At 43.3% G+C, this 21,524-nt stretch overlaps 1 protein-coding gene and 1 non-coding gene across 2 annotated transcripts; one reads left to right on the top strand and one right to left on the bottom strand.

Annotated features, from left to right (window-relative positions):
* Positions 1-273: 273 nt before the first annotated feature.
* Positions 274-381, bottom strand: LOC130977751 (small nucleolar RNA R71). The gene has a single exon (XR_009085429.1). It is a non-coding gene; the product is annotated as a small nucleolar RNA R71 (small nucleolar RNA).
* Positions 382-15,469: 15,088 nt separating this feature from the next.
* Positions 15,470-15,868, top strand: LOC130975118 (uncharacterized). The gene has a single exon (XM_057899948.1). The coding sequence runs from the start codon at positions 15,470-15,472 to the stop codon at positions 15,866-15,868; it is 399 nt and encodes a 132-aa protein (XP_057755931.1).
* The last annotated feature ends 5,656 nt before the right edge of the window (positions 15,869-21,524 follow it).

Here is a 21,524-nt window from a genome sequence, read left to right on the forward strand (position 1 = left end):
GAAATAAAGACTGCACTACTCAACTTGATGCCCAAGTTTCATGGCTTACCTGCTCAAGAGCCTATCAAGCACCTTAGGAATTTTTAGACAGCTTGTTCTACTGTTAAGCGTGATGGTACTGACGAAACTTCTATTCTGTTAAAAGCTTTCCCATTCTCTCTTAAGGGGAAGGCAAAAGAGTGGTACTACACTCAACCCGGAGCAACTGTTTCTAACTGGGATACGCTTAGAAGAGAATTTTTGGAGAAATTCTTTCCAGCTGAGGTTATCGATAAACTAAGGAAAGACATTTCCATGATCGTTCAGGACGAATCTGAGACTCTCTATGAATATTGGGAGCGCTTCAATAATCTTCTGGAAGCATGTCCCCACCATATGATTGACAAGATAGTGTTGCTCGGCTACTTTACACAGGGCATGAAATCTCATGATAAGACCACATTGGAAGGTGCTAGCAATAGGTCTATGAAAAAGTACAAGTCTACGGATGAGGCATGGAAATTGATTAGCGACTTAGCTGAATCTACTAGGAATCACAGGCAGAAATAAAGTTGGTCAAGAGCTATTGTAGAGGTATCCTCTAGCAAAGAGACTACCGCTATAATTCAGAGCTTATGTGAAATGACCAACTTACTGAAGCAGATGCAACTAAGTCAACAACAAGCTCAGCAAGTTCAGCCTTTTCCACCACAGCAAAGCTAACAGTTGGTTCCACAAAGAGTATACGGGATCTGTGCCGATTACAGTCATTATACTGATGAGTGTCCGTAACTCCAACAGGAAGACCACACTGTGGCAGCCATTCATAACTTCTATGACCGCCCCAATCAAGGGTACAATTAGGGTGGCAGCTACAACCATGTATGGCAGGATAACCCCAACCAAGGTTGGAGGGACAATCATAACAGAGGAGGCAGAGATAACAATAGAAACCAGAGGTGGAATAACAATAACAACTTCAAGCAGCAGAATCAGAATTAGGCCTACAGAGCACCTCATCTAAGGCAACCTCAAGCATCTCAGCAAACCCCTCAGATTACTTACCCCTCCTTATCTCCCAATGATGAGTTACTACAATCTATTGATCGAAGACAGCAGGCCATGGAAATTCACCTTACTTCTACTCTAAATGATCTGAACTCTACCTTGGAAGCCCTTGTCTCACAGATTGGATCACTGAATAACTCTAACAACCAGTCTTCAAGCTCTGGTGGACTCCCCTCTCAACCATTACCCAATTCGAAGGGTGGCATCAATGCCATTACCCTGAGATCTGGAACCACACTGCAAGAGAGGAATCCAGAGGAATCAAGCCCATCAGAACATGCCCCAGCTGCGGACACGGTTGAGGTAGAGGATGTTGAAGAAGAAGATGAAGTACAAGGCATGGCTGAAGCAGAAGCAGCCCAACCAAGGAAGGCAGAACCCCAGCAAGCTGAAGCTCTAAAAGACGCCACTCCTATTCCATTTCCACACCTTGCTAAGAAGCCCAGAAAGCAGATGAAACTTGATCCCAAAATGGTAGAGATCTTCAAAAAGGTTGAGGTAACTGTTCCCCTTTTTGATGTTATCCAGTAAGTGCCTAAATATGCAAAGTTTCTAAAAGAATTGTGCATACATAAAGATAAAATTAATAAATTAGAAACTATTCCTTTAGGTAGTTCTATATCTACTTTAATGGGAAATATACCTGAAAAATGTAGTGACCTAAGCCCATGCATGGTTAACTGTACCATTGGAGGTGTGATATTTTCTGACTGTATGTGTGATTTAGGAGCATGCGTGAGTATTATGCCCTTGTCTATATATAATGCTTTAAGGCTCCCTCCCTTAAAAAGGTCGGCAGCTCATTTTGTGTTAGCAGATAAAAGCATTATCACAGTGGTTGGAATTGCTGAAGATGTATTAGTGACTGTTCATACCCTGGGTCGAGCTGTCCGACCCGGGATGTTCTACAGACAAAGCGACCGACCTCTTCAGGACAAGACAACCCGACCTCCTCTTAAAGAGCTCGGCCAAGTCACAAGAAAGCCCAAACAAAGGGCCCAAATAGAGGAACACGTCCCAAATCCAAGGGCAGCCCAAGCCCGTAGAGATAAAGGCGGTTCCCTTAAAAGATAAAGATGACCTCACTTAAAGATAAGATAAAGATAAGATAAGATAACTAACTTATCTTATCCACAGGAGGCCACATCTCACCATTATAAATACACTGGAGCACCCAGGTATAACTCATTATTCTGATTTTACTCAATACCTGCTTAATACCCTTGCTAACTTAAGCATCGGAGTCCCTTACAGGTACCCCCCCTCCGGGGACGAAGGATCAGCACCATCACCAAGTCCAACAAGTCGGACACTATACACCTGCCGGACACGTCGGCTCCGACTAACACAGAAGATCTCGACCGAGATCGACCAATAGTTTCAGATAACCCCCGGAACATTGGCGCCGTTGCCGGGGAATCTGGAAGTCATCCCATCAACATGGCGAATGACCATGACAACGACCACGATTCAGGTTTGGAAGACAGAACGCCGCATAAAAATGCGGATACTATACACAAAGATACTCCGGAACCCAACAGAGACAAAAATTCATCAAATCCAGGAGTACTAGAAGCGCTTCAAAGCCGATTGGAGCAACTTGAGAAAGAAGCCCAACATCAACGTGAAAAAGAAGAAGATCTACGTCGGGAGATAAGGCGGTGCCAAGAATTAGAAGATAAGCTTATAAAACTCGAAGCTGATCTCAAAACTAAAGCTACTCGACCATCCACAGAGAATAGCTCTCAGAAAGATCAAGATCCATTCACCAGAGAAATTATGAAGACCAAAATTCCAAAAGATTTCAAACTTCCGGATATGACTCTATATGACGGCACCTCGGACCCCAACCATCATCTCAGCAACTTCAGAAGTAGAATGTACCTCACTGATGCCTCAGATGCAGTTCGCTGCAAAGCCTTTCCAACAACTCTCACCAAGACAGCCATTAAATGGTTTGACAACCTACCCCCAAAATCCATCTCGAGTTTCGACGACCTGGCCAAAAAGTTCCTGGCCCGATTCTCCATACAAAAAGGACAAAGCCAAACACGCACCTAGCCTACTAGGGATCAATCAAGGAGATCGAGAGAGCCTTCGCAACTACATGGAAAGATTCAACAAAACATGCATGGACATACAAAGTCTACCAACAGAAGCTGCCATTATGGGCCTCATAAATGGCCTGCGAGAAGGACCATTTAGCCAATCTATATCAAAGAGATACCCAACATCCCTAGACGAAGTACAAGAATGGGCGCAGAAGTACATCAACATGGAGGAAAATTCTCGACTTGGCGAAGCCTCAAGGTCCGATTCTGCCTACTGAGATAAAGAATCGAAGAAAAAGGAAGATCGCTCCGGAGAGAAAATCAAAAAATATCATAACTACACTCCTCTTAGGGTATCCTTGGTAGATGTTTTCAAAGAAGTCTGCCATACGGAGAAAATCCCTCCAGCTCGACCACTTAAAGGCAAAAGAGGAGGAGGAAATTGGAATGAATACTGTGAATATCACCGACTTCGAGGGCATTCCACCAACGAATGCTTCGACTTGAAAAACGTCATAGAGAAATTAGTAAGGGAAGGAAAACTAGATCGGTTCTTGGCCAATCAGGACGAAGAACCAAGGAAAAGGAGAAGGGATGAGGATGTCGGACGATCTGAACGTTCACCTCGCACACCGGAAAGACACGTTCACGTGATACACGGCGGATTTGCTGGGGGATGAATCTCCAAATCATCCCGCAAGTGACACCTCAAAGAAGTGTACCATGTCGAAGGAAAGCAGGAGGCGCCGGATATCTCGGTAATCACGTTTACCAAGGAACATGCATCCGAAATTATCTCGGGACACGACGACCCCATGGTCATTACGATCATATTAGCAAACGCCAACCTCCACCGCACACTAATTGACCAAGGAAGCTCTGCCGACATCCTATTCAAAACTGCCTTCGACAAGCTCGGCTTAGAAGAAAAAGAGCTAAGAGCATACCCGAACAGCCTGTTCGGGCTTGGAGATACCCCAGTTCAACCGCTGGGATACGTATCGCTGCATACAACCTTCGGGAAGGGGAACCAATCCAGAACACTCAAGATAGACTACATCGTGGTCGACGTAGGCTCAGCCTACAATGCCCTGATAGGTCGGACAACCTTAAATCAACTCAGCGCAATAGTTTCAACCCCACATCTATGTATGAAATTCCCGACTTCAGAAGGGATAGCTACAATAAAAGCAGACCAAAAGATGGCGCGTCGCTGCTATAACGAAAGTCTAAACCTCCAAGGCGAAAGAAGAGAGTTCCACACAATCGAACTCGGTGGAGTCCAGAGACGAGAAGAACTCCGATCACGACCCGAAGGAGAAGTAGAAAGAGTCCAGATTGGAGACATCTCGGATAAAACAACTAATATTGGCACGATTCTGAAAGGAGACGCAAAAGAGTCGCTGATACAGTTTCTACGAGATAATGTTAATCTCTTCGCATGGAAAGCTGCCGACATGCCGGGCATAGACCCCGAACTAATGAGCCACAAGTTGGCAGTCTACCCGGGATCCCGACCGGTACAACAAAGACGAAGAAAACTCGGACCAGAACGATCTCATGCTGTAGAAGAACAAGTACAAGCACTACTGGAGGCAGGGTTCATAAGGGAAGTTAAATACCCACTATGGCTAGCAAAAGTCAAATGGGAAGTGGCGAATGTGCACCGACTACACTGACCTCAACAAAGCCTGCCCAAAAGACCCTTATCCACTCCCAAGCATTGACGCTCTAGTAGACGCTTCATCAGGATATAAGTATTTCTCGTTCATGGACGCATATTCGGGGTACAACCAAATCCCCATGTATCCACCAGATCAAGAAAAGACCTCATTCCTAACACCAAAAGCAAACTACTGCTACATCGTGATGCCTTTCGGTCTTAAGAATGCAGGAGCTACTTATCAAAGACTAATGAATAAAGTTTTCTCAGATCACATCGAAAAAATCATGGAAGTTTATGTAGACGACATGTTGATAAAGACACAAAACGAAGATACATTATTATCCGACCTGACTCAAGTGTTTTACACTATAAGGAAACACGACATGCGGCTCAATCCTGCAAAATGCACCTTCGCAGTAGAAGCAGGCAAATTCTTAGTCTTCATGCTCACACAAAGGGGAATTGAAGCAAATCCAAACAAATGTCAAGCCATACTCAACATGAAGAGCCCAACCTGTGTCAAAGAAGTACAACAACTCAATGGGAGGTTGGCCGCTCTATCCCGATTCTTAGCAGGAGCTGCGATAAGATCTCTTCCCTTCTATGCTACTTTAAGAAAGGGAAAACAGTTCGAATGGACGACAAAATGTGAGCAAGCCTTCCGAGACTTCAAGGAGTTCTTAGGACGGCCACCCATCCTATCTCGGCCACGAGAAGGAGAACCACTCGTATTATATCTCGCAGTAGAGAGCCGAGCAATAGCCTCAGCACTAGTCAGAGAACACGAACATGGGCAACAACCCGTCTACTTCATTAGCAAAGCGCTACAGGGATCCGAGCTGAACTACCAGAAAATAGAAAAATTTGCTTATACCCTCATTCTAACATCTCGACGACTCTGCCCATACTTCGAGGCTCACACCATTAAGGTTCGAACTAACCAGCCCATAAAAGGAATATTGCAGAAAACAGATTTGGCAGGCAAAATTCTACAATGGGCAGTCGAGTTGTCAGAGTTTGACCTCCAATATAAAGCTCGGACGGCCATCAAATTACAGTATCAGGCCGACTTTATCGCAGAATTCACAGATGCCCTAGAAACCCCCACAGTGGAATCTTTACGTGGACGGCTCTTCAAATAAAACTGGAAGCGGCGTAGGCGTGATAATAGAAAGCGACCAAAGAACCCAAGTTGAGCTCTCCCTCAAGTTCGGGTTCCCGGCCTCAAATAACCAGGCAGAATATGAAGCATTATTAGCTGGTTTGAAGCTGGCTAAAGAAGTCGGAGCTCAAAAACTCAACATTTACAGTGATTCACAAGTAATCACATCACAAATAACAGGGAGCTACCAAGCCAAAGATCCCACCATGAAAAAATATTTGGATAAAACCAAGGAACAGCTCGGACAAATCGGGGAGTATAAAATCTACCACAAACCCCGCGAACAAAATGCCCGAGCTGATGCACTCTCAAAACTAGCCAGCACCAAACCAGGGGGCAACAATAGGAGCCTCATCCAGGAAATGTTGCAAAACCCGTCAATCTCGGAAGAAGAAAAAGTCCTAACGATAACAAGTCAGGACCAAGGATGGATGACCCCCATAATCAACTACCTCAAAACAGGAATGCTCCCCACAGAAGAAAAGGAGGCAAAGAGGTTAAAAAGGGAGGCACAGTACTACACCATTATAAACAACATCCTGTACAAAAGAGGAATCTCAACACCTTTACTAAAATACATGCCGACCTCCAACACAAGGGAAGTGCTAGAAGAAATACACGGTGGCATTTGTGGCAATCATCTCGGAGCACGAGCTCTCGCCAAAAGAGTACTCCGAGCGGGATTTTATTGGCCAACTCTACAGAAAGAAGCTACAGAATTCGTGAAGACATGTCCACCATGTCAGAAACATGCCAACTTTCACATCGCCCCGCCAGAAGAGCTCATTAGCGTGACCTCGCCTTGGCCGTTTGCAAAATGGGGACTCGATCTTCTCGGCCCCTTCCCACAGGGATCATGACAAGTTAAATTCCTCATAGTAGGGGTAGATTACTTTACAAAGTGGATCGAGGCAGAGCCCCTAGCCAATGCCACCGCTCAGAGAAGCCGGAAATTCTTATATAGAAACATTGTCACAAGGTTCGGGGTTCCATATTCAATGACCACAGACAATGGCACTCAATTCACAGATGCAGGCTTCAGAAAACTAGTAGCTGACTTGAATATAAAGCACCAGTACACCTCCGTTGAACATCCACAAGCCAATGGACAAGCCGAAGCGGCTAACAAAGTCATATTGGCCGGATTAAAATAGAGATTACAAGACGCAAAGGGAGCCTGGGCGGAGGAGCTTCCACAAGTCCTATGGGCATATCGAACAACGCCACATTCCACCACGAAGGAATCCCCCTTCCGATTAACATACGGAATAGAGGCGATGATTCCAGTAGAGACTGAGGAAGGGTCACCTAGAGTAGTTCACTACAATGAGGGAGCAAACTCCCAACTTCAGAGAGAAGAGCTCGACTTGTTACCCGAAATCCAAGAAAGAGCTCGGATCAGGGAAGAAGCTCTAAAGCGCCGAATGGCTTCCAGATATAATCAAAAGGTAGTGCCGAGAAGTTTTGCAGAGAATGATCTCATCCTAATCCGAAATGATATTGGAACAACTCGACCCGGAGAAGGGAAGCTGGCAGCAAACTGGAAAGGACCCTACCGAGTCATCGAAGTACTTGGGAAGGGCTACTACAGACTGTCCGAGCTTGATGGACGAGAGCTTCCCCGGTCATGGCACGCCTGCAACCTAAGAAGGTACTACAGTTAGAAAAGGTAAAGGATCTCACTAAATGGATGCGCTCTTTTTCCTGAAAAGGTTTTTTAATGAGGCACCAGGTCGAGACCTAGACCATACCCGACTTAAAGGGATGAGAAAATTCCCACATGTATATATTTGCATTTTTCTTTAAATAAAGTTCACTGAGATATTCTACAAGATTCTAAGACGCATTAATCTGAAGTATTCATCGTCCGATTATAAAGCAACAGGTCGGCAGAAAAGTTAAAAACAAATTCACGGCGCAACCATGATAAAGATAATCGTCCGATAAAGGTGAAAACGCGATTCACCCAAAGGACGATCTAAAGATGCCAACCATTTTCTACAAATTGGCAAAGATGAACACAGAATAATGTAAGAAGTTATCGAAAGCAATCCAAAAAAGAACCTGACGAGGTCTTACGGATAGCTAATATAATAACTTAAAGACTGGCCGACGTTTGGAAGTCGGACCAAGTCAAACCAAGTTATAAGTAAACCCTGGAAAGAGGTCTGGCCAACCCTATTAAAGAGGATTACTTTAACTTAGAAGGGCCTGACATAACAAAGTCAGCCCAAAATAAAAAGTTACACAAGTAGTCCCTGAAAGAGATCTGACAAAGATCCAAGAAAGAAGACTACAAAAAATAACTTAAAGGAGACCGACATAACCAAGTCGGACTCCTACCACTAAAAAGTTATACAAGTAGTCCCTGAAAGAGATCTGACAAAGATCCAAGAAAGAGGACTACAAAAAACAACTTAAAGGAGACCGACATAACCAAGTCGGACTCCTACCACTAAAAAGTTATACAAGTAGTCCCTGAAAGAGATTTGACAAAGATCCAAGAAAGAGGACTACAAAAAATAGCTTAAAGGAGACCGACATAACCAAATCGGACTCCTATCATTAAAAAGTTATCAAAGTAATCCCTGAAAGAGACCTACCAAAGGTCCAAGAAAGAGGATTACAAAAATAACTTAGAAGAGATCGACCTAACGAAGTCGGTTTCCTACAAAACAAGTTGTAAAAGTAATCCCTGAAAGAGACCGGATAAAGGCCCAGAAAAAGGGATCACAAAAATAACTTCGAAGGGGACCAACATAAAGAAATCGGTCATAAGGCGCTAAAAACACAAAACAAAAGCGAGAAAACCGAAAAACAAGTTGGACCCCCACAAGTCACGAGCTCAAAAGGATCCAAGCCATAAACAAGGCAATCCCAAGAAGTCGAGCTACAAGGTTCCAGCATTCTCAGAAAGCAGAAGATAAAACAAGTCAAAAACCTTCATATAATCCTCAAAGTTATAAGAGCCTCGGCGACTATCAACACCTACTAAAGATAGCGAGCTACTTTTTGTTTTTCAAAATAAAGTTGCTAAAATAAGCAACTAGAAACCGTCAACAAAACAAACAAAGTTTTAAAGAGCCCACAAGCCGGGCCAACTACATAAATATCTAGAAAAAGATTAGCAAGCATTAGGAGCCTTCTTGGCATCATCAGGACAAGGAGAAAGAGGACGAGTGTGGATAGGCACGGCATCTATAGTTCCATCCTCCCGGTTCAGAACCTGGCAATCCGAATCAGGTACAACCAGAGGAGCAGAAGAGATCGACACTTTGGCAGAGGATACAGGAGGAGGGTCAGCATCATCATCACCATCATCATCAGGGACAATCTTGCCATCCCTGACAACATTGTCCAGACTGAAAGGGGAGAGATCGGCCTTGGGAGCAATAACCCGAACTTGCTCCTTCAAGTTCAGGTAAGCAGCAGTCACGCTGCCAACGAGATGACCTTGGAGCTCAGAATAATCTTCCCAGGCATTGTTCAACTCCTCCCTCAGGCGCATCACCTCCCGATAAGTTGTAACGTAACTCTCCTTATGCATCAAGGCTATGTCCTCGGCCAAACACAAAGAAGCCGCCAGAGAAAGGGAACTCGCCTTCTCATTCTCTAGATCCTTCTCCAACTTGGTCACCTTTAACTCAAGCTCCTCCTTCAGCCCCTTCATCCGGTCAAACTCCTACTTTGCCTCCTCCATAAATGCCTTGGTAGCATGGAGAGGAAGATTTTGAGCAGTCTGGTATAGGGCAGCCGACATATACACCATCTGTACGTGATTTCGGGCTATAAATTCCAAATGATGAAGGATGGACACATCGTCCATTGACAGGGTACCATAAGGACCGATTTTCTGATCCATAAATTCAATGGCATTAAAATCGGAGCGTTGAGGTCGAAAAGCTCAGCTGTTTTTTGTTTTTTATTGGGAGGAGCAACAGAAGGAGCAGCAGAAGTAGGGTGAGGATCCACCAGACGAACTCGGGGAGTGGGGATCACCTTCTTCACCCCAAGGGAACTCGGCACAGATGGCTTCACGTGCACTTGGGAGGACCCTTCCCCAGCCGCCTTGGCCGAGATATTTCTAGCAGCAGTCGCCCTCTGCACCCTTTTAAAAGCTTTCATGGCTTCATTATTCTTCATTACCTCTGCAAATAAAACAAAAATTAAGTCACAAGTCGGAAAGGACAGTCACAAGCAATATAAACAGATAAAAAAGGAAACACAAAATACCCAGCTCAGTTTGAAGAAGAGAGGGATTGGTTAGAAATTTCTTTGTGTCGAGATGGTGAGGTTGCCCCCAATGTTCTTCCAAAACAGTCACAAAGGCTCGCTCGGCCTCATCCAACATTTCCCACGTATATCGGGACACCCTCACATCTTTTTGCCACTCCAAGGGAAAAGCAGGCTCATCATTTTCATCCAGAAAAAAGGCCAAGCTCCTTCAACAGCTCGGATCTTGAAAAAGTAGTTTTTAAAGTCACGGAATGACTCGTCAAACATGGAAAAAACCATCTTTCCCTGGGTAGAGCGAAAAGAGACCCAAGCTGCCTTATTTTTTACCACTCCGGGCTTAGTCAAGACAAACAGATAGAAAAAGAGAGATTGGGAAGCAGGGATACCAAAACTAGTGCACAACAATTGAAAAATCTTTATGAAACCCCAGGAATTAGGGTGAAGTTGAGAGGGGGCGACATTGCAAGACCATAACAAGTCGGCCTCAAATTTAGTAAAAGGAAGGGTGATACCCAGCGGACCAAAGAAAAAGCCATAAACTTAGAAGAAAGGGCGATCGTCAACAACCCGAGTAGAAAAGCAGACTCTCTCTTCGGAGGAGGGAGGGACAAGTTCATAGTTCTTCTCATCACCTGGATTACTATAGACCCTATGAAACTGCCTAAGCTGCGCGCAAAACTCGGAATCAACAAAGGAGACACACATAAGGACCATTGAGTCCACCCAATCAGCCATGCCCTCAGGAACCCAGGAAGGCATCTCTACAATGTTATTGCGAGAAGACATGAGGCCAACTAAATCCTACAATAAGAAAAGAAGAGTGGATTACTAAAAAAGTATCTCGGACAAGGGGCAAAAACAACTCGACGGACGAACAAAAAAGGAAAGCCCCAAGATCCAAACCAAAATCCTGGGGCATCCTTTGGAGGCAGTAACAGAGCAAGGATTCAAGAAATCTCTACAGCTTACGCCCCGGCACTCATCAGAAGGAAAATAAAGTCCCAAAGAAAACAAAGGAAGTAAAAAACAAAAAAACAAAGTCACCACCTTTCTACAGTCTATCAGCAAAAAGCATCGTCAAAACATCAAAAATGCCAAGCAGAAAATCACCAAAAACGCAAACTTTTTCAGAATCAAGGAAAAATCATCATCAAAGGCGCAACCAGAAGCGGCAAAAACATGCAAAAGCCCTAAGAAAAGATTCAAGCAACGAGAAAAGCAAAAGACTCGCACCAAAAAACAAAGAAATTCCAGAACACGCAAACAATCAGGCATGGTAAAAACAGAAAGATCCCAACTTTCCCTGAGCAAAATTCAAAACTTTCTACCGGCATATAAAAGGGACAGAGGAAGAAAAATCGAACCTGGAAAAATAGAAGAAAAACCTTGAAGGAAAGTCGAAGAGCAGAAGCAACAAAGCCACCCCTCGAAGCAAGAACCCGCAAAGATAAAAGGAGAAAATCTGGAAATCACCCCTCTTCCACAGAGAGCAATGACAGAACAGATGTTGCAGGAAGAAGTTACGAAAGAAACAGAAAATGAGAGAGTAAAGGGAGAAGTTACGAAGAAGAGCAAAGAAGAGAAACCGTTTTTGATTGAGAAAATTCAAAATAAAAGTCAGGAGAAAACGGGGCAATTAATACCAATTAATGAAGGTATTAAACTCTTTCATGTTCCCCAAAAGCAAAGCACTGATATAAAAGCGTGCGCCTTTAGAGGAAAATGTTCTACATTCAAAAGATTCTACAAAAAGAAGAAATCGACAAAATGCTTGAGTTCGGCTTCGTTATGAAAGAATCGAAGTCAAAAACTCGACCTCAACAGAAAGACCGAGCTCAAGCAGGGGCACTGTTCATACCCTGGGTCGAGCTGTCCGACCCGGGATGTTCTACAGACAAAGCGACCGACCTCTTCAGGACAAGACAACCCGACCTCCTCTCAAAGAGCTCGGCCAAGTCACAGGAAAGCCCAAACAAAGGGCCCAAAAGAGGAACACGTCCCAAATCCAAGGGCAGCCCAAGCCCGTAGAGATAAAGGCGGTTCCCTTAAAAGATAAAGATGACCTCACTTAAAGATAAGATAAATATAAGATAAGATAACTAACTTATCTTATCCACAGGAGGCCACATCTCACCATTATAAATACACTGGAGCACCAAGGTATAACTCATTATTCTGATTCTACTCAATACCTGCTTAATACCCTTGCTAACTTAAGCATCGGAGTCCCTTGCAGGTACCCCCCACCCTCCGGGGACGAAGGATCAGCACCATCACCATGTCCAACAAGTCGGACACACCAGCTCCGGCCACTATACACCTGCCAGACACGTCGGCTCCGACCAACACAGAAGATCTCGACCGAGATCGACCTACAGTTTCAGATAACCCTCGGAACAGTGAGCATTAAGGGGCTCACGTTTCCCATTGACTTTTATATCCTGGAGATGCCCCAAAATGACTCAGGGAAACCTTTGTCAATCCTGCTTGGTAGAACGTTTTTGAAGACTTCAAAATTCAAGCTGAATGCCTTTTCGGGTACCTATTCCTTTGAGGTAAATGGCAAAACGGTGAGCTTCAATCTAGATGAAGCTATGAAGCATCCCCCAGAAGATCACTCTATATTCTAATGTGACATCATTGATGAAATTATAGCTATAACCCACCAGGAAAAAATGAAAGAGAGTCAGCTGGAGCAAGATCCAAGTGTGGGGACACCCTCTGAACATACTGGAAGATTCATCACCATTTTCACCGGCCCCAGAAAATCCAGGACCAAACCATGAGCGGAAAATGGAACTAAAGCCCCTTCCTCCACACCTCAAATATGCGTACCTTGAGGACAAGCAGAAGTTTCTAGTTATCATTGCAAGAGAGCTCACTTCCCAATAAGAAGAACAACTGCTTAGTGTGTTGAGGACGCATAAGAAAGCAATTGGATGGAGCTTGGCAGATATAGTAGGCATCAGCCCTCAAGTTTGTGAACATAGAATATTCTTAGAAGAAGGAGCAAAGCCTGTTCGTCAACTTCAGAGAAGATTGAATCCCACCATCTTGGAAGTTGTCAAGAAGGAAGTAACCAAACTACTTGAAGTAGATATCATTTACCCCATTTCAGATAGCGAATGGGTCAGCCCAGTACAAGTGGTGCCCAAGAAGTCTGGAGTCACAATAATAAGGAATGAGCAAGGAGAACTTCTGACAACCAGAGTGCAGAACGCACGGAGAGTTTGCATTGATTACAGGCGTCTCAACCAAGCCACTCTCAAGGATCATTATCCCTTGCTATTCATTGATCAGATGCTTGATCGTTTGTCAGGTAAATCTCACTACTATTTTTTAGATGGTTATACAGGTTATTTACAAATCTATATAGCTCCTGAGGATCAGGAAAAGACTGCTTTTACATGTCGTTTTGGGACTTATGCCTATAAGAGAATGCCCTTTGGCTTGTGCAATGCACCAGCTACTTTCCAAAGGTGTATGATGAGTCTTTTCTCTGATCTCATTGAGACTTGTATGGAAGTTTTTATGGATGACTTTAGCGTTTATGGTGATTCATTTAACCTTTGCTTGAATAGTTTATCTAAAGTATTGGACAGGTGTATTAGTTCAAACCTTGTTTTAAATTTTGAAAAGTATCATTTTATGGTAAAACAAGGTATTGTTCTAGGACATGTTGTCTCCGATACTGGTATCTCTGTAGACCCAGCAAGGGTGGATGTTATTTCTAGTTTACCTTACCCCTCCTCTGTGAGGGAAGTCTATTCGTTCCTTGGCCATGCAGGTTTTTACAGGAGATTCATTAAGGACTTCAGTAAGGTAGCACTATCCTTATCCAGACTACTGCAGAAAGACATTGAGTTCGAGTTCAGTGAGGATTGCAAACAAGCGTTTGGTAAGCTAAAGACCGCCTTGACTCAAGCTCCGATTGTGAGGGGACCAGACTGGAGTCAACCATTTGAAATCATGTGTGACGCCTCTAATCATGTAGTAGGAGCAGCAGTGGCTCAACATGAAGGTAACGACCCTTTTGTAATTGCTTATGCATCTAAGACTTTAGATGCTGCTCAATCTAATTACACTACTACTGAAAAGGAGCTTCTAGCTATTGTTTTTGCTCTGGATAAATTTCGAGCCTATTTACTTGGTACTAAGGTAGTAGTGTACTCAAATCATGCAGCTCTAAAGTATTTATTAGCTAAAAAGGAGTCTAAACCAAGGCTAATACGTTGGATGCTACTGCTGCAAGAATTTGATCTGGAAATTAAAGATAGGAGTGGTAACCAAAATTTAGTGGCTGACCACTTGAGTTGCCTTGAGCACATTAAAGATGAATCCATTGCGATCAATGATAATTTCCCATTTGATAGCTTACAGGCAGTATCTGATGTAGCCCCTTGGTATGCACCTATAGCTAATTATCTAGTTAGCCATACTTTTCCTCCTGATTTCACTAAGCATCAGAGAGACAAGCTGAAAAGCGAGTCCAAATACTATGTATGGGATGAACCATATCTATAGAGGTGTGGTGCTGACCAGGTAATTAGACGGCGTGTACCTCAATCAGAATTCCAGTCCATTTTAGAGGCCTGCCACTCATCTGAGAGTGGAGGACATTTTGGCCCTCAACGAACTGCTAGAAAAGTTCTAGACTGTGGATTCTGGTGACCTTCTCTTTTTAAAGATGCTGCTGACCTTTGTAAATCTTGTCCTCCTTGCCAAAGGTTTGGTAATATATCCTAGAGGGATGAAATGCCTCAACAAATTATGCTTTTCTGTGAAATTTTTTATGTTTGGGGCATTGACGTCATGGGTCCATTTTCAAACTCTAATGGCCACCTTTATATACAGTTAGCTGTAGATTATGTTTCTAAATGGGTGGAAGCAATTCCTACCCATACTGATGATGCTAACACCGTTGTTTCCTTTGTTAGAAACCATATTATTTGTCTCTTTGGATCACCACGGGCAATCGTGAGCGATCAAGACACTCACTTTTGTAACAAGAGACTAATAGGTTTACTAAAGAGGCATGGGATAATTCATAAAGTATCAACAGCCTATCACCCCCAGACTAATGGGCAAGCAGAGTTGTCTAACAGAGAGATAAAGCGCATACTACAAAAGGTAGTCAAGCTTCATAGAAAGGACTGGAGCACCAGGCTCCAAGACGCGCTTTGGACATATCGGACAGCATACAAGACACCGATTGGGATGAGTCCTTTCCGCTTGGTTTATGGAAAGGCCTATCATCTCCCAGTTGAGTTGGAACACAAGGCCTTCTAGGCGGTAAATGAATGCAATATGGACTATGAGAGAGCCGGAGCTGAACGGAAGTTGCAACTGCAAGAATTAGAGAGCCTTCGCCTAAAAGCTTATGAAAACTCCAGGCTGTATAAAGAAAAGGTGAAGGTTGTACATGACAAGAGCATTAAGAGAAGAGAATTCCAACCTGGGGATTTAGTCCTACTTTACAACTCCAGAATGCGACTCATTCCAGGCAAGCTGAGATCCAGATGGGATGGTCCATATCGAGTAGAGAAGGTGGAACCATATAGAGTCTTTCACTTGAGCCATCCTTCAAGCTCTGAACTTATCAAAGTCAATGGACATCGCTTGAAGTTATTCCATGGGGAAAAGATGGCGAAAAACCAGGAACTAGAGATCCTCTTCTTGGAAGATCCGCCCACATCAGAAGACTGAGCTAGTGGAGCGTCCAACTTAAGGACGTTAAAGCAAAGTGCTGGGTGGGAGACAACCCACCATGGTATGATCGTTCCTCCCCCTCTCCTTACCTTCCTTCGTCAATAACTCTTCTCAATACTAATGCCTATATATTGCATCTCATCCGCATACTGTATATTGCATTTTTATCTCAAAAAAAGGGGGTTAAGGCATGCGACGCATCAGCGTCGTTGACGCGCTCGTGTCATATTGCCTTCGCATCATTAAAGTAAAGAAACAGAGAGTTGCGCATGAAGGTGGTTGGGGGCGTGCCCGTGGCACCAATTGACCCACGCATCCGCGTGGATGACGCAATCGCGTCATTTGTAAAATGGCCTCCCCACGCGTCCGCGTCAACCACGCGAACGCGTGGATCTGAAATTCGACGTAAAAGGGTGTATGGCAATGAGTTGCGCTGGAGCTGGCCTACACTTGTGCTAGTCGCACAAGCTCTGCCACGCGAACGCGTACCCCACGCGTCCGCGCCGTTTTCTCAATCTGGCCATCCACGCGATCGCGTTAGCCACGCGACTGCGTCACCCTGAAATTTGGCAAAAACATGTTTCACACAGAGAGTTGTGCGAGCGCGAAGCTGCCCTCGCGCCCCTAGTGCAGATCATATCACGCGTCTGCGTGACCGACGCATCCGCGTCATTTTCTTCTAGAGTTCTCTGCGCGACCGCGTGCACCACACGTCCGCGTCGCTTGCGCCACCCAACTCATTCAAATTTGCCAGATTTTCTTATCTTTTCTCACCCCAATCTTATTTCTTTCCCCACCTTCCTTCTTTCTCCCTTCTCTCCCCCTTCCTCCTCTCTTCTACTCCCTCTTTCCCACCACCATTATCAAGGTTTTTCTTTTCTTCTCCTCTCCCTACTTTTTCATTCTTCTTCTTATTTTCATGTTTTCTTTTTCTTTCTCTTCTACTTTCCGTATCCATGTTTTCTTTTTCTTTCCTCTTCCTCCTATTGGTGTTGGAGATTTATTTGGGTCATTATTTTTATATGTTGCTTATGAATTGTTTAGGACTTGTTTAACAGTTATATATTATTTTTATAGGGTTACTTGCATGTTCAAAATTAATATTTTCCATACCTTATTTAACATGCATGCTATGTGTTTGTGAAAATGCCCAGATGGCATTTTGCACTATTTTTAGATTTCTTTCAATCTACTACTCTAAATGCTTGCTTTTCACAAAACCTTTTTTTTATATTTTATTAATTAAATATAATTGTTATTACAAACATATTGTTAGTTTGGAAGACTTGGTAATCTAACTTGGACATTGAATGCTTGATCCATGCTACTCATGCCCTTGCTGGCATGCCAATAAACACCTTACATTTAACTGTCATCACATGCACTTGTTATATTTCCATTGTTGATTTAGCACATGTAGTCATGACCATGTGTTCACGTCATTATCCCTTCCTGTGCATTGATTACCACCTTTCCCACTCTTTTTCTTGCTATAACCCTTGAAATATTCATGTCTTTACTCGTTTCCTTTCAGGATGGCCACCAAGAAAAGCAAGGAGAAAGCTACCCCCAAATCCACAGCAAGAAAAGGAACTAAAAAAGCATTAGTGGTAGAGCCATCTTCAACTGCAGTTAAGCCCTCAACAAAAAGAATTAAAAGGATTATAATGGTCAATGAAAAGGAGAAAGCCTTCACAGCAAAGGACACTGCACGATTTCCCAATCATTACTATGATCAGATGTTTCCCATTCTGGCTTCTCAAAATTACAACAACGAACACCTTCTTATCCTTCCACCTCGTATTGCCAAATTTGTTGAACCGCAAATTGCACAAAGACATTGGGGATTCCTACAGAGACAGCCACGATAGGTTAATCTTTCTTGGGTAGTTGAGTTCTACTCCAATTTCCACCTGCCGACCCTGTAATCTGTTTATGTTCGTCAGAAGCAAGTCCCCGTTACAGAAGAGGCCATTCAGCGAGCCTTAGATCTTTCCCCTACTCCAGAAGGACTGGACGCATTTCAAGAAGCCGCACTCAAGCGCCAGACGTACAAATTTAACTGGGACGTTGTTCTCAGAGTTATCGCACAACATGGCAGCAACTGGATTTTTGGATACCATCGTTCCCATCCTAAGGGAATATTGGCTTCCGCACTCACCTCAGAGGCTCACGTTTGGGCATAGATTATGTCCCATTACGTCTTTCCGAGCACTCATGAGTCTTCCTTCACTACAGTCATGGCCGTTCTACTATGGTGCATCCTCACAGACCAGCCTCTAAATCTACCAAGACACATCCGGAATGCTATGGGACACGTGCAAATCGCGGGCAACCTACCTTTCCCCGCGTTGGTCTCTGATCTTGTCTCAGCAGCCGGAGTCTCCTACAGAGCTGGGGACACCAAAGCCATACTTCGACGGGATGATCAATACATCCCTAATGGGAGATATCTCAGGCCACCACTAGCCACTACCAGCCAGTCAGCAGAACATGCTGCAGACACTCCACCTTTAACTAGTCAGCTGCTGCATCAAATACTGGAGAGGTTTGGTGGACGAAATTGTGATCACTTGTTATTTGTTTATAAAGGATGTATACTCTTATGGCACTGTTTATTTTCTTCACAACTCCATTCAACTAACCAGCAAGTGTATTGGGTCGTCCAAGTAATAACCTTACGTGAGTAAGGGTCGAATCCACAGAGATTGTTGGTATGAAGCAAGCTATGGTCACCTTGTAAATCTCAGTTAGGGAGATTAAAGAGTAATTGTGATTATCATTAAATAAAAAGGGAATAATAAAAGGGATAGAATACTTATGCAGATTCATTGGTAGGAATTTCAGATAAGCGGAATGGAGATGCTGTAGTGCTCTCGGACGCCTGCTCTCCCACTGCTTCTACTCAGTCCTTCTTACTCCTTTCCATGGCAAGCTTTGTATAGGGGTTCACCATCAGCTGTGGCTACTTTCATCCTCACGGGGAAATATCCTATGCGGCTGTCACTCGCACAGCTAACCAGTCTGGAGGCATTACCCATGGTTGATAACTACATCCCATCCTCGCAGTGAAAGCTAATGCTCACGCACTCTGTCACAGTACGGCCAATCACCGGTTGGTTCCCTCCCCTACTGGAATAGAATCCATTGATTCTTTTGCGTTGTCACTACGCCCAGCAGGTTACAGGTTTGAAGCACGTCACAGTCATTCATTACCGGAATCCTACTCGGACACCACAGACAAGGTAGACTTTCCGGATTCCCAGGATCCTACTCGGAACACCACAGACAAGGTTGGACTTTCCGGATCCTCATAAATGCCGCCATCCATCTAGCTTATACCACGAAGATTCTGTTGGGGAATCTAAGAGATATACATTCAAGCTTTGTTGCATGTAGAACGGAAGTGGTTGTCAATCACGCGCGTTCATAAGTGAGAATGATAATGAGGGTTATCTAACTCATCACATTCATCATATTCTTGAGTACGAATGAATATCTTGGAATAAGAATAAGAGAGATTTGAATAAAAGAAGATAGAATTTCATTAATACTTGAGGTACAGCAGAGCTCCACACCCTTAATCTATGGTGTGCAGAAACTCCACCGTTGAAAATACATAAGCATAAGGTTCAGGCATGGCCGAATGGCCAGCCCCCTAAACCGTGATCAATGATCTCCTAAGATGAAGAATAAAACAAAACTGAGACCAAAGATGTCTAATACAATAGATAAATGTCCTATATATACTAGACTAGCTACTAGGGTTTACATGAGTAAGTAATTGATGCATAAATCCACTTCCGGGGCCCACTTGGTGTGTGCTTGGGCTGAGCTTGATCAATCCACGAGCTGAGGCTTCTCTTGGAGTTGAATTTCGAGTTATGATGTGTTTTGGGCGTTCAACTCCGGATCATGACGTTTTTCTGGCGTTTAACTTCAGAAAGGAGCGTGTACTTGGCGTTCAACGCCAAGTTGCGTCGTCATTCTTCGAATAAAGTATGGACTATTATATATTGCTGGAAAGCCCTGGATGTCTACTTTCCAACGCCGTTGAGAGCGCGCCAATTGGAGTTCTGTAGCTCCAGAAAATCCATTTCGAGTGCAGGGAGGTCAGAATCCAACAACATCAGCAGTCCTTTTGTCAGCCTTTTTCAGAGTTTTGCTCAAGTCCCTCAATTTCAGTCAGAATTTACCTGAAATCACAGAAAAACACACAAACTCATAGTAAAGTCCAGAAATGTGAATTTAGCATAAAAACTAATGAAAACATCCCTAAAAGTAGCTCAAACTTACTAAAAACTATATAAAAACAATGCCAAAAAGCGTATAAATTATCCGCTCATCACAACACCAAACTTAAATTGTTGCTTGTCCCCAAGCAACTGAAAATCAAATAGGATAAAAAGAAGAGAATATACTATAAATTCCAAAATATCAATGAATATTAATTATAATTAAATGAGCGGGACTTGTAGCTTTTTGCTTCTGAACAGTTTTGGCATCTCACTTTTTCCTTTGAAGTTTATGAATGATTGGCTTCTCTAGGAACTTAGAATTTCGGATAGTGTTATTGACTTTCCTAGTTAAGCATGTTGATTCTTGAACACAGCTACTTATGAGTCTTGGCCGTGGCCCTAAGCACTTTGTTTTCCAGTATTACCACCGGATACATAAATGCCACAGACACATAACTGGGTGAACCTTTTCAGATTGTGACTCAGCTTTGCTAGAGTCCCCAGTTAGTGGTGTCCAGAGCTCTTAAGCACACTCTTTAGCTTTAGATCACGACTTTAACCATTCAGTCTCAAGCTTTTCACTTGGACCTTCATGACACAAGCACATGGTTAGGGACAGCTTGATTTAGCCGCTTAGGCCTGGATTTAATTTCCTTGGGCCCTCCTATCCATTGATGCTCAAAGCCTTGGATCCTTGCTTTAAAATTTTTGCCTTTTTTTGTTTTGTTTTGTTTTTTTTTTTTTCACTGCTTTTTCTTGCTTCAAGAATCAATTTCATGATGTTTTTCAGATCATCAATAACATTTCTCTTTGTTCCTCATTCTTTCAAGAACCAACAATTTTAACACTCATAAACAACAATATCCAAAGACATATGCACTGTTCATTCATTCATTCAGAAAACAAAAAGCATTGTCACCACATCAATATAATTAAACTAAATTCAATAATAATTTCGAAAATTATGTACTTCTTGTTCTTTTGAATTAAAACATTTTTCATTTAAGATAAGTGAAGGACTAATGGAATTTATTCATAGCTTTGAGGCATGGTTACATACTAATGATCATGAAACAAAGACACAAAACATAGATAAACACAATAATTAAAAACTGAAAACAGAAAGAAATAAAGAACAAGGAATGAATCCACCTGAGTGAAGGTGGCGCCTTCTTGAAGGTCCAATGGTGCTCTTTGAGCTCCTCTATGCCTCTTCCTTGCCTTTGTTGCTCCTCCCTCATTGCTCTTTGATCTTCTCTTATTTCTTGGAGAATGATGGAGTGCTCATGATGTTCCACCCTTAGTTGCTTCCAATATTTGTGTGGGGGACAACTTATCCCCTGAGGTATCTCAGGGATCTCTTGATTTGCAGCCACATGTTCTACCACTGAGCTATGACGGCTTATATTTTTAGT

The sequence above is a fragment of the Arachis stenosperma genome, chromosome 4, assembly GCF_014773155.1.
Source record: "Arachis stenosperma cultivar V10309 chromosome 4, arast.V10309.gnm1.PFL2, whole genome shotgun sequence".
Lineage (NCBI taxonomy): Eukaryota > Viridiplantae > Streptophyta > Magnoliopsida > Fabales > Fabaceae > Arachis > Arachis stenosperma.

Coding starts and splice junctions, on each gene's coding strand:
- LOC130975118 (XM_057899948.1), top strand. CDS start 15,470: ATGGACTATGAGAGAGCCGGAGCTGAACGGAAGTTGCAACTGCAAGAA.